Source organism: Bombina bombina, chromosome 9, assembly GCF_027579735.1.
Source record: "Bombina bombina isolate aBomBom1 chromosome 9, aBomBom1.pri, whole genome shotgun sequence".
NCBI lineage: Eukaryota > Metazoa > Chordata > Amphibia > Anura > Bombinatoridae > Bombina > Bombina bombina.
The window spans coordinates 34,719,757-34,736,756 of record NC_069507.1 but is presented as its reverse complement, the minus strand read 5'-3'; the positions used below and the strand labels follow the sequence as shown (position 1 = coordinate 34,736,756).

At 39.4% G+C, this 17,000-nt stretch overlaps 1 protein-coding gene across 4 annotated transcripts in view; it reads right to left on the bottom strand.

Annotated features, from left to right (window-relative positions):
- The window catches only part of CCSER2 (coiled-coil serine rich protein 2), a 261,285-nt gene that overhangs the window by 181,720 nt on the left and 62,565 nt on the right, over nucleotides 1–17,000 (bottom strand). For all 4 annotated transcript variants that reach the window (XM_053692037.1, XM_053692036.1, XM_053692035.1 and 1 more), the window contains one exon: nucleotides 15,312–15,514. In XM_053692037.1, the coding sequence (XP_053548012.1) occupies nucleotides 15,312–15,514 (203 nt within the window). The remainder of the gene's footprint in view (nucleotides 1–15,311; nucleotides 15,515–17,000) is intronic.

The window sequence follows — 17,000 nt, the reverse complement described above, 5'->3', positions numbered from 1 at the left end:
AGAGCACCCTCCGAAGTATCAGAGGCACCTTCACCATCAGATGATCTTGTATCAGATAAATCCAATAAGCTAGTAGATGACCCCTGGGAAGGATAGCAATATTTGACCTTTCGCTTGCGCTTCGCAGGGCGAGGTAAAGCACTAAAGGCTGCAGACACTGCCGTTTGTAACTGCTCAGTAAAGTCTGGCAGTAAAAGGGCCCCTCCAGATGGAGGATAGGAGTGCTACGGGAAGCTGCATGTGTATTAGAAGATGACTGTAGGGTGCGCACCTCACAAGACGGAGACTCCTCAGAGGTGGATGGCTCAGTGGTATCAAACATATTAACCTTCTTTGACATGATTACTTTATCAAGGCATGTGGAACATAATTGAGCAGGCGGGTATACCATGGCCTCCTTACAATATAGACAGGTATTAGACTTGGGTAAAGAGGGAGTACCCTCTAACGCATCAGAATCCTCCATAGCTTGTGCTAACAAAGCAGACTATTGATTAATAAGAAAAAAAGGCACCTTTATACCATCAATGGCTGGGGCACTCACCACCTCCTATGACCCAGGCCAAACAGAGAAACTGCTTCTTCTCCAGTAAACCACACGGTCAGGAAAGAGAAATAAATGTGACCACACCCGGTCAAGTGGTGCGCAATGGAGGACCGCCCCTGCTATAATGGCAAAAAGGCGTGCCAAGTCTTTCAGGCTGTGCAGCTCCCAAAAACAGAAGTAAAAACCCTGTAAGTTCCAACATCTGCCCGAGCCTCATCTCACACATGTTGCAGCATAATCAAATAAACGTATGTGTTTAATCCCCACTGTTCAATAATCCCCCTCCGGAGATATTAACCCTTGATTCCATACAGATAAAAGGAGCCACACTGTGACCCTGTCTTCTTGCGTTATCAAATGTGTATAAATAGATTCCGGTAAGATCGTTTCATTTATGTTGTGTAACAGAAACACAGCCTCTCAAGTTTGACAGTCTTGTAGTATTGCACCTGACATGGACTTGAGTGATGGAAGCAGGCAGTGAAACTCGTCAACACTGATTGCTTAGGAGCTGTTAATACGAGTCTGGATGCGTTCGCAGAAAGACTGTCCCTGCATCTCCAGACTCTAACATTCGTCAATGCTCTCACATAGAGGCCGACAAGACTACTTAAAACTCCAGTCCCATTTCTAAGGGTAGATACCCTTCATAAGGAACTACTCCAAATCTTCTGACACTTCTCTGCCAACCTCCTGTGACGAAAAGCAAAGAATGACTGGGATATGAGGGAAGTAGGGGGAATATTTAAGCCTTTGGCTGAGGTGTCTTTGCCTCCTCCTGGTGGCCAGGTTCAGTATTTCCCAACAGTAAGGAATGATGCCGTGGACTCTCCTCATATTAAGAAGGAAATAGATCCTAAAACAACGGGGAAAAACACAACTTAAGTGCACAATAAATACGGTGACAATTATAACTGAACACAAAACCATAGTTCCAAAATGATATAATAAAAACGAATAAATGTGCCAATACTAGCAATAGCTAAACTAAAATACAAGCATTTAATCACAAAAATACAGAAATGTGAATGTCTCAATATAAGAAGTGCATTAAAGTTTTTTAAAAAAAAAGCGGATATAAATAATAAAATTCATAACGAAAATGTAACAAATAGCTAGTGGATGTGCAAGAGCATAAATAAATACAGGAAAAAGTTCCAAATGCTCAAGAACTCGTCTGCTCCTCTTCCAAATCTATTTGTTTGCCCAGGAAGAATTCAGACAACATTGACACAAAACAAAGAGTGCGACCAAATAGTGCAATACGGTCTACGGTATAGATATGCGACAGGTCAAACCCAATGAAATATACTCACAAGGTTATTAACAACTTAGCAGGTGTTAGTAGAGCTGTTCTTGGATAACTAGCAACTCCCCAGTTAGCGGTTATTCTGGTAGATAAATCCTTTTATTAGCTATAAGAACTTCATAGTACAAAAAGGTGCAAAGGAACCAATGTGTTGTGTAGTGATTGTGTGATATAATCAGGGTTCCCCTTTATATTGTTTAATAGTAGCAACTGTACAAGTAATAGTCTCACTAAATAACAGTTTACCACCCTTACCAAACACTTCCACCAAACACTTCCACCAGACAGAAAGGTATAGAGCAAAGCACTTACAGGGACACCTTGCAATTACAAGACAATTTTGTTGTAAAGCTGTAGAATAACATATATCAGTTTAAATGTTTCTAAAACAAAAATACTTTTTAGTGCAATTGTTTATAAATAGCCAACCCCCCACATACACACACACACCATTTGCATTATTTGGAGAAGCTTTTAGTTCACAGCCAACAAGGCTAGACACTGTCAGAAAGTTAATGAAATATATGTAGCAAGGTTAGCCTTACAATGTTTGCAGGGTGCATTTTAAGTTCTGAGAATCATAAAATCCTCAATCACTACACAATATATTGGTTCCTTTGAGCCTCATTGTCTAATACACTCCTAATAACTAATAGAAGGATTTATCTATCAGAGTAACAGCTAACTGGGCAGAACACTTGTATTGACATTGAAAACCTTGTGAGTATATTTCATTTGGTTTGATTCTTCCCATACTGTATTACACTATTGGGGTGCACTTTTGTGTGTGTTGCATTTATATTGAATGCTTTTTAAGTGGAAGAAACCAGATTTAAAAAAAAAAAAAAAAAAAAATATTAATATTCAGTTATGAAACTCAAATCACCCCACAATATAACCGGGTATTCTATTCATCCCTGATAAAAACATTTTTTGCATAAAATGAATATTATATATTTTCCACTATATAATTATACAAATAAACTAAAAAAATTGTTTGTATTCAGCTTAAATATTTTCTTGTATTTTTTAACTTTAGTTGCATTAGAAAGCCCTGGCAGTGATTAATGTGTGGGAAATGTCTTTATTTTTATAATGATCACAGCATTGCAAAAGGCTGTTTTGTTAGCAGCAATTCTGTAAAACTAAACTGGCAGCTTAAAGGGATATGAAATCCAAACATGCTATTTTGTTATTCAGACAGAGCATACAGTTGTAAAACAGTTTCCAATTTACTTCCGTTATCAAATTTACTTCCTTCCAATGATACCTAAGCAGGTGTCTGGAGCACTATATGGCAGGAAATAGTGCTGCCATCTAGTGCTCTTGCAAATCTGCTGCCATCTAGTGCTCTTGCAAATCTGCTGCCATCTAGTGATCTTGCAAATCTGCTGCCATCTAATGCTCTTGCAAATGCTTAACACTCTTGCAAATCTGCTGCCATTTAGTGCTCTTGCAAATGCTTAACACTCTTGCAAATCTGCTGCCATCTAATGCTCTTGCAAATGCTTAACACTCTTGCAAATCTGCTGCCCTCTAGTGCTCTTGCAAATGCTTAACACTCTTGCAAATCTGCTGCCATCTAATGCTCTTGCAAATGCTTAACACTCTTGCAAATCTGCTGCCCTCTAATGCTCTTGCAAATGCTTAACACTCCTGCAAATCTGCTGCCATATAGTGTCCAGACACTGATTTTACATCCCTATGAATGAAAACAATTTAATAATAGGAGTAAATTAAATAAGTAGTTTAAAATTGCTGCTCTATCTGAATCATAAAAGAAAAATGTAGGATTTCATGTTTTTTAAATAGTGTATTTCTTCCAAGGTATGAGGTCAAGGCTTTTAATTAAAGGGATAGTCTACTCAAAAATAAACTTTCATGAAATAGATAGGGCACATCATTTTAAACAACTTTCAAATTTACTTTTATCATCAATTTTGTTTTGTTCTCTTGATTTTCTTAATTGAAAGCTAAAGCTAGGAGGTTCATATGCTAATTTCTTAGACCTTGAAGGCCACCTCTTATCTGAATGCATTTTGGCAGTTACTCACCACTAGAGGGCGTTAGTTCATGTGTGTCATATAGATAACACTGTACTCAAGCATGTGGAGTTACCTAGGAGTCAGCACTGATTGGCTAAAATACAAGTCTGACAAAAGAACTGAAATAAAGGGGGCAGTCTGCAGAGGTTTAGATAAAAGGTAATCACAGAGGTAAAACCTATATTAATATAACTGTGTTGGTTATGCAAAACTGGGGAATGGGTAATAAAGGGATTATCTATCTTTTTAAACAATAACAATTCTAGTGTAGACTGTTCCTTTAAATGTAGTAGTCTGTGCTTTTGCTCGCCCACTTATAAAATGACAGTACACAGGGGCAGAAACGTAGCCTTTTACAGGTCTTTGTCAGACAATTTAGTACATTTATAAAACACAGAAACACATTACAAGGGTAAGGCAAACAAAGATGCGTTTTTATTAATACCACTTTGCTATATTTTCTTATGTCGCCTTATTCGTCAGTTTATTTAATTTTCTCCGTCACCATTTTTTATGAAATTATTATATTTCAACATATATTGTTTTGCATATCAAAGCATTAGGAATACAACTCCCTCTTGGTTTACAGATACCCAATTAAGCTTTTTCACAGTCATGCATTATTGATGATGCCACTTTTATGTGCAGACAACAGTTCAATGCATTCCATGAAAACTATGTGAAAAAGCTTTAAAGAACATTTAGCAAAAGCAGCATTTTCATAAACGTGCAGAGAAATATTAAAAATACTAATGTTACAGGTTATATATGAATGTTATGTGAAGGAAACTGATTTTACAGAATGCACAGATAATCATACCCTGTACAGAGTAATGCTTTGAAGTTAAAGGGACATGAAACACAAAATCTCAACCCTCAAACTGTTTAATTATAATTAGAAAACTCTGAAATTCACTTTTAATTATTTTGTTGTTTTTACGTAGCATTTCCACTCCCCAGCAGTCATGGAACACAGAACTCTGACACTCTTACATGCTGGACAGTGGTTGGTTAATATGTGCAGGTGGTTGTTTATATCTGTACCTGATTGGTCACAATAAATTATGCTTTTCAAAGGGTGTGCCCTGGGCCTTCAAAACAATGCATATTTTTCTAACAAAATTAAAGTTTCAAAACATTTATTTTCCTTGCAGATATTTTGCAATGCAGTGAGTGAATAATGTCTGATGCATAAGTAAAAATATTGACTTTCATATCCCATTAAACTACAAGTAAATCTGATTGTAAACTATATGTAGAATTTATGCAAAAGAAGTCACTGAGTGTTTACATAAAAACAACAAAAGATTTGTTTCAATTTAAGCTATACTGCTAGATCACCACAAGATGGCGCCAGCAATCCAGTCTATACAAATCGGCAAGCTAGTGCTAATGAAAATAGACTTTTTTATATCTCCTAAGGGGGGAATAATAATCAATCTGAATTAAAGAATGAGCGTTCTCCACTAATTTCATGCAGTAAATACATTTCAAAAGACACTAAATACAAAATGCAGCAGAGAGGATGTGGGTCATGTCTCAAACATCAAAGTGTATTGTATATCTGTGTTTTGTGATTCATAGATGCTGCAAAACCAGACTAACTGTAAACAATCTTTGTGTTTTTGATGTCTGCGCATTACAGCTTTTTTTATTAATCATGTTTAAACCTGTACACAATTTTCATTTTTTCATTCTTTGGTATTTTATTCATATACTGTAGTCCCTTTTAGAAAACTGCTAGCAAGATAATCAGTGACTGGCCAAATGCTGCTCCCTAGCAGGGCTTAAATACATATTTAAAGGGACAGTAAAGGTTGGGTATAGATATACATAGTGCAAAATTATGTAACACAAGTATAAACTTTTGTTTTATTCAGTTTTTTTTTTTTTCCAAAGAAATAAATACCTAATTTGGCACCTAAAATGATACTTACCCTCGTGTGTGAAACCGTCCTCTTCTGTGCAGAAGTTTTTTTTAACTAGCTCATCACAGGCTCACTCTGATTAGACATGAAGACAGAGCCCATGAAGCGCTAGTTGAAAAAACTGCTGCACAGAAGAGGACGGCTTCACAAACAAAGTATCATTTTAGGTGCCAAATTATTCAGAAAAAAAAAAACAAACAAAAACAGAATTTATGTTTACCTGATAAATTACTTTCTCCAACGGTGTGTCCGGTCCACGGCGTCATCCTTACTTGTGGGATATTCTCTTCCCCAACAGGAAATGGCAAAGAGCCCAGCAAAGCTGGTCACATGATCCCTCCTAGGCTCCGCCTACCCCAGTCATTCGACCGACGTTAAGGAGGAATATTTGCATAGGAGAAACCATATGGTACCGTGGTGACTGTAGTTAAAGAAAATAAATTATCAGACCTGATTAAAAAAACCAGGGCGGGCCGTGGACCGGACACACCGTTGGAGAAAGTAATTTATCAGGTAAACATAAATTCTGTTTTCTCCAACATAGGTGTGTCCGGTCCACGGCGTCATCCTTACTTGTGGGAACCAATACCAAAGCTTTAGGACACGGATGAAGGGAGGGAGCAAATCAGGTCACCTAAATGGAAGACACCACGGCTTGCAAAACCTTTCTCCCAAAAATAGCCTCAGAAGAAGCAAAAGTATCAAACTTGTAAAATTTGGTAAAAGTGTGCAGTGAAGACCAAGTCGCTGCCCTACATATCTGATCAACAGAAGCCTCGTTCTTGAAGGCCCATGTGGAAGCCACAGCCCTAGTGGAATGAGCCGTGATTCTTTCGGGAGGCTGCCGTCCGGCAGTCTCGTAAGCCAATCTGATGATGCTTTTAATCCAAAAAGAGAGAGAGGTAGAAGTTGCTTTTTGACCTCTCCTTTTACCGGAATAAACAACAAACAAGGAAGATGTTTGTCTAAAATCCTTTGTAGCATCTAAATAGAATTTTAGAGCGCGAACAACATCCAAATTGTGCAACAAACGTTCCTTCTTTGAAACTGGTTTCGGACACAGAGAAGGTACGATAATCTCCTGGTTAATGTTTTTGTTAGAAACAACTTTTGGAAGAAAACCAGGTTTAGTACGTAAAACCACCTTATCTGCATGGAACACCAGATAAGGAGGAGAACACTGCAGAGCAGATAATTCTGAAACTCTTCTAGCAGAAGAAATTGCAACTAAAAACAAAACTTTCCAAGATAATAACTTAATATCAACGGAATGTAAGGGTTCAAACGGAACCCCCTGAAGAACTGAAAGAACTAAGTTGAGACTCCAAGGAGGAGTCAAAGGTTTGTAAACAGGCTTAATTCTAACCAGAGCCTGAACAAAGGCTTGAACATCTGGCACAGCTGCCAGCTTTTTGTGAAGTAACACAGACAAGGCAGAAATCTGTCCCTTCAGGGAACTAGCAGATAATCCTTTTTCCAATCCTTCTTGAAGGAAGGATAGAATCTTAGGAATCTTAACCTTGTCCCAAGGGAATCCTTTAGATTCACACCAACAGATATATTTTTTCCAAATTTTGTGGTAAATCTGTCTAGTTACAGGCTTTCTGGCCTGAACAAGAGTATCGATAACAGAATCTGAGAACCCTCGCTTCGATAAGATCAAGCGTTCAATCTCCAAGCAGTCAGCTGGAGTGAAACCAGATTCGGATGTTCGAACGGACCCTGAACAAGAAGGTCTCGCCTCAAAGGTAGCTTCCAAGGTGGAGCCGATGACATATTCACCAGATCTGCATACCAAGTCCTGCGTGGCCACGCAGGAGCTATCAAGATCACCGACGCCCTCTCCTGATTGATCCTGGCTACCAGCCTGGGGATGAGAGGAAACGGCGGGAACACATAAGCTAGTTTGAAGGTCCAAGGTGCTACTAGTGCATCCACTAGAGCCGCCTTGGGATCCCTGGATCTGGACCCGTAGCAAGGAACTTTGAAGTTCTGACGAGAGGCCATCAGATCCATGTCTGGAATGCCCCACAGCTGAGTGACTTGGGCAAAGATTTCCGGATGGAGTTCCCACTCCCCCGGATGCAATGTCTGACGACTCAGAAAATCCGCTTCCCAATTTTCCACTCCTGGGATGTGGATAGCAGACAGGTGGCAGGAGTGAGACTCCGCCCATAGAATGATTTTGGTCACTTCTTCCATCGCTAGGGAACTCCTTGTTCCCCCCTGATGGTTGATGTACGCAACAGTTGTCATGTTGTCTGATTGAAACCGTATGAACTTGGCCCTCGCTAGCTGAGGCCAAGCCTTGAGAGCATTGAATATCGCTCTCAGTTCCAGAATATTTATCGGTAGAAGAGATTCTTCCCGAGACCAAAGACCCTGAGCTTTCAGGGATCCCCAGACCGCGCCCCAGCCCATCAGACTGGCGTCGGTCGTGACGATGACCCACTCCGGTCTGCGGAATGTCATCCCTTGTGACAGGTTGTCCAGGGACAGCCACCAACGGAGTGAGTCTCTGGTCCTCTGATTTACTTGTATCTTCGGAGACAAGTCTGTATAGTCCCCCATTCCACTGACTGAGCATGCACAGTTGTAATGGTCTTAGATGAATGCGCGCAAAAGGAACTATGTCCATTGCCGCTACCATCAAACCGATCACTTCCATGCACTGCGCTATGGAAGGAAGAGGAACGGAATGAAGTATCCGACAAGAGTCTAGAAGTTTTGTTTTTCTGGCCTCTGTCAGAAAAATCCTCATTTCTAAGGAGTCTATTATTGTTCCCAAGAAGGGAACCCTTGTTGACGGAGATAGAGAACTCTTTTCCACGTTCACTTTCCATCCGTGAGATCTGAGAAAGGCCAGGACAATGTCCGTGTGAGCCTTTGCTTGAGGAAGGGACGACGCTTGAATCAGAATGTCGTCCAAGTAAGGTACTACAGCAATGCCCCTTGGTCTTAGCACAGCTAGAAGGGACCCTAGTACCTTTGTGAAAATCCTTGGAGCAGTGGCTAATCCGAAAGGAAGCGCCACGAACTGGTAATGCTTGTCCAGGAATGCGAACCTTAGGAACCGATGATGTTCCTTGTGGATAGGAATATGTAGATACGCATCCTTTAAATCCACTGTGGTCATGAATTGACCTTCCTGGATGGAAGGAAGAATAGTTCGAATGGTTTCCATCTTGAACGATGGAACCTTGAGAAACTTGTTTAAGATCTTGAGATCTAAGATTGGTCTGAACGTTCCCTCTTTTTTGGGAACTATGAACAGATTGGAGTAGAACCCCAGCCCTTGTTCTCTTAATGGAACAGGATGAATCACTCCCATTTTTAACAGGTCTTCTACACAATGTAAGAATGCCTGTCTTTTTATGTGGTCTGAAGACAACTGAGACCTGTGGAACCTCCCCCTTGGGGGAAGCCCCTTGAATTCCAGAAGATAACCTTGGGAGACTATTTCTAGCGCCCAAGGATCCAGAACATCTCTTGCCCAAGCCTGAGCGAAGAGAGAGAGTCTGCCCCCCACCAGATCCGGTCCCGGATCGGGGGCCAACATTTCATGCTGTCTTGGTAGCAGGTTTCTTGGCCTGCTTTCCCTTGTTCCAGCCTTGCATTGGTCTCCAAGCTGGCTTGGCTTGAGAAGTATTACCCTCTTGCTTAGAGGACGTAGCACTTTGGGCTGGTCCATTTCTACGAAAGGGACGAAAATTAGGTTTATTTTTTGCCTTGAAAGGCCGATCCTGAGGAAGGGCGTGGCCCTTACCCCCAGTGATATCAGAGATAATCTCTTTCAAGTCAGGGCCAAACAGCGTTGTCCCCTTGAAAGGAATGTTAAGTAGCTTGTTCTTGGAAGACGCATCAGCTGACCAAGATTTCAACCAAAGCGCTCTGCGCGCCACAATAGCAAACCCAGAATTCTTAGCCGCTAACCTAGCCAATTGCAAAGTGGCGTCTAGGGTGAAAGAATTAGCCAATTTGAGAGCATTGATTCTGTCCATAATCTCCTCATAAGGAGGAGAATCACTATCGACCGCCTTTATCAGCTCATCGAACCAGAAACATGCGGCTGTAGCTACAGGGACAATGCATGAAATTGGTTGTAGAAGGTAACCCTGCTGAACAAACATCCTTTTAAGTAAACCTTCTAATTTTTTATCCATAGGATCTTTGAAAGCACAACTATCCTCTATGGGTATAGTGGTGCGTTTGTTTAAAGTGGAAACCGCTCCCTCGACCTTGGGGACTGTCTGCCATAAGTCCTTTCTGGGGTCGACCATAGGAAACAATTTTTTAAATATGGGGGGAGGGACGAAAGGAATACCGGGCCTTTCCCATTCTTTATTAACAATGTCCGCCACCCGCTTGGGTATAGGAAAAGCTTCTGGGAGCCCCGGGACCTCTAGGAACTTGTCCATTTTACATAGTTTCTCTGGGATGACCAACTTGTCACAATCATCCAGAGTGGATAATACCTCCTTAAGCAGAATGCGGAGATGTTCCAACTTAAATTTAAACGTAATCACATCAGGTTCAGCTTGTTGAGAAATGTTCCCTGAATCAGTAATTTCTCCCTCAGACAAAACCTCCCTGGCCCCATCAGACTGGGTTAGGGGCCCTTCAGAACCATTATTATCAGCGTCGTCATGCTCTTCAGTATCTAAAACAGAGCAGTCGCGCTTACGCTGATAAGTGTTCATTTTGGCTAAAATGTTTTTGACAGAATTATCCATTACAGCCGTTAATTGTTGCATAGTAAGGAGTATTGGCGCGCTAGATGTACTAGGGGCCTCCTGAGTGGGCAAGACTCGTGTAGACGAAGGAGGGAATGATGCAGTACCATGCTTACTCCCCTCACTTGAGGAATCATCTTGGGCATCATTGTCATTGTCACATAAATCACATTTATTTAAATGAATGGGAATTCTGGCTTCCCCACATTCAGAACACAGTCTATCTGGTAGTTCAGACATGTTAAACAGGCATAAACTTGATAACAAAGTACAAAAAACGTTTTAAAATAAAACCGTTACTGTCACTTTAAATTTTAAACTGAACACACTTTATTACTGCAATTGCGAAAAAACATGAAGGAATTGTTCAAAATTCACCAAATTTTCACCACAGTGTCTTAAAGCCTTAAAAGTATTGCACACCAAATTTGGAAGCTTTAACCCTTAAAATAACGGAACCGGAGCCGTTTTTAACTTTAACCCCTTTACAGTCCCTGGTATCTGCTTTGCTGAGACCCAACCAAGCCCAAAGGGGAATACGATACCAAATGACGCCTTCAGAAAGTCTTTTCTAAGTATCAGAGCTCCTCTCACATGCGACTGCATGTCATGCCTCTCAAAAACAAGTGCGCAACACCGGCGCGAAAATGAGGCTCTGCCTATGATTTGGGAAAGCCCCTAAAGAATAAGGTGTCTAAAACAGTGCCTGCCGATATTATTATATCAAAATACCCAGAATAAATGATTCCTCAAGGCTAAATATGTGTTAATAATGAATCGATTTAGCCCAGAAAAAGTCTACAGTCTTAATAAGCCCTTGTGAAGCCCTTATTTACGATCTTAATAAACATGGCTTACCGGATCCCATAGGGAAAATGACAGCTTCCAGCATTACATCGTCTTGTTAGAATGTGTCATACCTCAAGCAGCAAGAGACTGCTCACTGTTCCCCCAACTGAAGTTAATTGCTCTCAACAGTCCTGTGTGGAACAGCCATGGATTTTAGTGACGGTTGCTAAAATCATTTTCCTCATACAAACAGAAATCTTCATCTCTTTTCTGTTTCTGAGTAAATAGTACATACCAGCACTATTTCAAAATAACAAACTCTTGATTGAATAATAAAAACTACAGTTAAACACTAAAAAACTCTAAGCCATCTCCGTGGAGATGTTGCCTGTACAACGGCAAAGAGAATGACTGGGGTAGGCGGAGCCTAGGAGGGATCATGTGACCAGCTTTGCTGGGCTCTTTGCCATTTCCTGTTGGGGAAGAGAATATCCCACAAGTAAGGATGACGCCGTTGACCGGACACACCTATGTTGGAGAAAGGCAATCCTTATTTTACATAATCCTGCAAAGCCTTTTGTAACATTTTACCCAATGTTTACTGCCCCTTTAAGAAGAGTCAGAAATGCAACAATTACATGAAAGTCAGAATGAAATTAGGTTAGCCCCCTGGTTTTCAAACCGGTCATCGGGTCATTTTGTGGATATCTGAACTGGAGCACAGGTGAAATAATCAGATGATTTGTAAACAGTTATGTTATCTGCTGTCATCCAAGCTAATCCAGAAAACCTGGCCTGTTGGGGAGGCCTGAGGACAGGTTTGAAAACCAGTGGGTTAGAGCAAAGCTTGAAGACTGATTGTGCTGCAGAACTGAACTGATTTAGAGGACAGAGCATTAGCTAATAAAGTTCCCAGTGTTACATTCATCTTGTTTCCTTTATTTGGGTCACAGTGCAAAGTACAAAAATGTGACTGTATTAGAGTTATTTCAACTGCAAAAACAAATACAATAAAATATGTTCAGCATATGAAAGAGCTTTTATTTCAACTCATGAAAAACTCCAAGAAAATTACTGAGCGAAGGCTATATAAAGGGACCAGTAATACTAAAGATTAGCTTGAGAAAAACATGCAGATGTATTTTTTTTATTAAATTATCAGCTTCTCTTTTGAATAAATAAATGATCATTTCTAGTCTTCATAAAATAATGGATCATGTTTGTCTGGGAAAATTCACAACTTTTATACTGCATATTAATCACGTGCCTGTGTTATATAATATAGGCATAAAATTGATCCTGTGTATTTACTTATATTATTCAGGTACACATTCTCATATATATTATTAATCAGTATTAATATGTAACTGTTAACTAGTGTTGCTTGTCAGTATATAATTGCTTACGGTGAAGTTTTTGTACTTTATCAAAATAATTCATGTTTATTTACTATGATATTCAAGGTCCCCAACATAGCTGCATGATTCCTATCATTTTATTATTGGTATAAATATCCACAAAGATCCCTATGTTTTTCATACATGGTTCCAGTAAGTCTCTTAGCCTATAAACATTAGTGGGGTTCAACCTTGGTTAACGGTCAAATGGAGATACTGACTACTGAAATAATACTACTACTAATAATACTAATAATAATAATAATAATAAGGATAATAAGGATAATACTAATAATAATAATAATAATAATAATAATAATAAGGATAATAAGGATAATACTAATAATAATAATAATAATAATAATAAGGATGATAATAATAATAATAATAAGGATGATAATAATAATAATAATAAGGATAATACTAATAATAATAATAATAATAAGGATGATAATAATAATAAGGATAATAAGGATGATAATAATAATAAGAATAATAAGGATGATAATAATAATAATGATAATAAGGATAATAATAATAATAAACATAATAATAATAGGGATAATAATAATAATAATAATAATAATAATAATAAGGATAATAATAATAATAATAAATATAATAATAATACTAATAATAAGGATAATAATGAGGATAATAATGATAATATTCACAACATGTTGTAACTTAGGCTTTCCTTATCTTATCGCCAAATGAGACCAGTTACTGACAGGTATAAATGAGCTGCTAAAGTAACATGGATTAGTGTCCCTTTAAAGCAGACATCCTCAAACTTGGCCCTCCAGAGGTTTTGGAATTACATTTTCCATGATGCTCAGCCAGCTGATATTCTGGCTGATCATGGGAAATGTAGTTCCAAAACCTCTGGAGGACCAAGTTTGAGGATGTCTGCTTTAAATTCACATTAAAAGTAAGTGGAAGTGCAAGTCTGTATGAAGTCCCAGAGGTGAGATTATTCTCTGGCTGAGAACAACTTACATCCATTAAAAAAAAAATCTCATACAATTTTTAATACCTTGATAAAAATAAGATCATAATAATGTAATATCCTTACTTCCTCTCTTCTGTTTATCTTGTGGCTACCCATGGGAGGGGTCAGGCAATCTATTGGCATGACTGGGCTGCCACATGCTGAAATGGACAGGGTGGGTAGCTGGGCAAGTCAGGGGGCTTTTTTTTAATTATTTTATTTAACAAAATCACAATGACAAAATGCACAATCAATATAATCACAAGTATAAGTCAGACAAAGCTAGCACAAGAATTTAGAAATAGCTTCAGTTACTCATTATAAAGCCCAGGAGAAGAATAAGGTCTTACTCTATATGGATAAGATGGCTTGAAAATGTTATGGTCCTTTAATATTTTTTGATAATTCTTTTGCTGATAAATATAAAAACATTTTCCCATTTTTAATAAATTGATATTCCTCATTAGAGAGATTCTCCTTCATTTTACCTAAGTATTCTTCATATGTAGGAGGCGTGGTCTTCTTATTTTTCATGATAATGCTTTTAGCACTAGTAAACATGATTTGGAGTATACATAGACTAACTTTGTCTGCCTTGCCATCTAAGTCATTTAAGATTGCTAATAAAAAAAATGTTTCATTGGTGACTATCAATGCCTTTATCGATGATCTTGAAAAATCTTGACTATAGTTTTTGTATAATAAGGCAATATCAAAGAACATGTGAAAGGTTACCCTTCCCTCCTCTCCAGCATAAATCCAGCGTGAGGGGTACATTTTCTGGATTCTAGTGGGGGTGAGGTACCATATAGTTAATTGAGGACTTTGCAGTCCTTTTAAACATACTAAGCCAGGTTTTCGAATCTATCGGTTGATTTAATTCTATTTGCCAATTCCTCAGGTCAGGGGGCTTTAAAAGGAAATAGGTTCATCACATGCTTAAGGGGAAAAGTCAGGGTGATCTGTGGGTGGAGTTGGGCTATCAGGGGGTGGAGTCAGGATGCTCTGAGAGTGTGACTGGCAATTTGGTCAGGGACAATGTGCTAAGGCAGGGCTCTGGGAGCATGGTTGGGCAGCTACAGGATAGAGTCAGTTTGGTTTGTGAGAGTTGAATAGCAGAGTAAAGTTAATATGTGGGCCTGGCTATCAAAGGACAGAATCAGGATGTTCTGTATAAGCAGTTTAGTGATTAGGAAATAGAACCAGGGTGCTTGGGAGATGTGGTTAGCCACTTAAGGAAGGGGGTCAGGACCAGGGCATTTTCACATTTTCCCTTTGTGAAATCTGCACATAATAAATAGGGTTGGGAGCACATTTAATTCATTACAAATATTTATACAATAACAGTGGGCAAGTGGCCATTACTTTTCCTTTAGAAATCAGGAGCTTTCATAAACATTTTAGACTTAAAAGCTATAAGCAGCCAGAAGAAAAACTTCAGCAGCCGGTGTTCATCCTCTCCTGGGTTTTTATCACCACCTTTCTCCGTCCTTACACATCGGTACATCAGATGAAGAGAACACTCAGAGGCATAACCACCAGACAGTTTATACTCTACTACATTATACGTACCAGGCTGTTTATTTCAGAAGACTCATGGCTCCCACATAGGTCAACATTTCCTAGGGGCTCCATACCCTCTTCATCCCACATGTATGTCCCACCAGAGCTATCACATGGTGAAAGCTCAAGAGATGACTGATCTCGGTACTCCAGATCTGGGGAACTTCTGATCTCTCCAAAGAGACTGCTTGTGCTTCCCAACGCATTTTGCACTAGTAACAAAAATAATTTTACAGTGGTCATGAAAATCTTCTGTTTTATTTGTTATATGTAAAAAAAAATTATAAGACAATTGAGGTAACATGCTATTATCTGAAATTGAAATTGCCAGATGTCCAATATTGAACCAGAGAGGGTCTGCATGGCTGGGAGGCCCAATACAGAAGAGAAGGTCTGTATGGCTAGGGGTCCCAATACAGCAGAGAAGGTCGGCAGGGCTGGGGGTCCTATGGAGCAGAGGGGGTCTGCAGGGTTGGGGGCCCAATACAGCAAAGAAGGTCTGCAGGGCTGGGGGTCCTATGGAGCAGAGGGGGTCTGCAGCAAAGAAGGTCTGCAGTGCCGTGGGTCCTATGGAGCAGAGGGGGTCTGTAGGGCTGGGGGTCTAATGTGCCAGAAAACAGGGTGCAAGCCTGGTGTATGATGCAGGAGTAAGGGTCAGCAGGGGTGGTGAAGGTGGGAAAGAAAGGAAAGCAGAAACAGGAGGGAGATGAAGTGGGAGAGGTAACAAATAAAAATAGAGATAAATAAAGAGGGGGGAATAAGGAGGATGTAAGGAGCAAAATAAAAAAACTATTTGGAGAAAAAGAAAGAGGTAAGCAGATATGAGAGAGAATGGGAAAAAAAGAGGGGAAATGTGCTAAGGATAGCAATAGGCAGTGTAGGATGGATGAAAGAGAAAACATATAAAAAGAGGCGAGGAGAATCACAGAAAACATAATTTATGTAAGAACTTACCTGATAAATTCATTTCTTTCATATTAGCAAGAGTCCATGAGCTAGTGACGTATGGGATATACATTCCTACCAGGAGGGGCAAAGTTTCCCAAACCTTAAAATGCCTATAAATACACCCCTCACCACACCCACAATTCAGTTTAACGAATAGCCAAGAAGTGGGGTGATAAGAAAAAAGTGCGAAAGCATATAAAATAAGGAATTGGAATAATTGTGCTTTATACAAAAAAATCATAACCACCACAAAAAAAGGGCGGGCCTCATGGACTCTTGCTAATATGAAAGAAATGAATTTATCAGGTAAGTTCTTACATAAATTATGTTTTCTTTCATGTAATTAGCAAGAGTCCATGAGCTAGTGACGTATGGGATAATGACTACCCAAGATGTGGATCTTTCCACACAAGAGTCACTAGAGAGGGAGGGATAAAATAAAGACAGCCAATTCCTGCTGAAAATAATCCACACCCAAAATAAAGTTTAATGAAAAAACATAAGCAGAAGATTCAAACTGAAAACGCTGCCTGAAGTACTTTTCTACCAAAAACTGCTTCAGAAGAAGAAAATACAACAAAATGGTAGAATTTGGTAAAAGTATGCAAAGAGGACCAAGTTGCCGCTTTGCAAATCTGATCAACCGAAGCTTCATTCCTAAACGCCCAGGAAGTAGAAACTGACCTAGTAGAATGAGCTGTAATCCTATGAGGCGGAGTCTTACCCGACTCAACATAGGCAAGATGAATT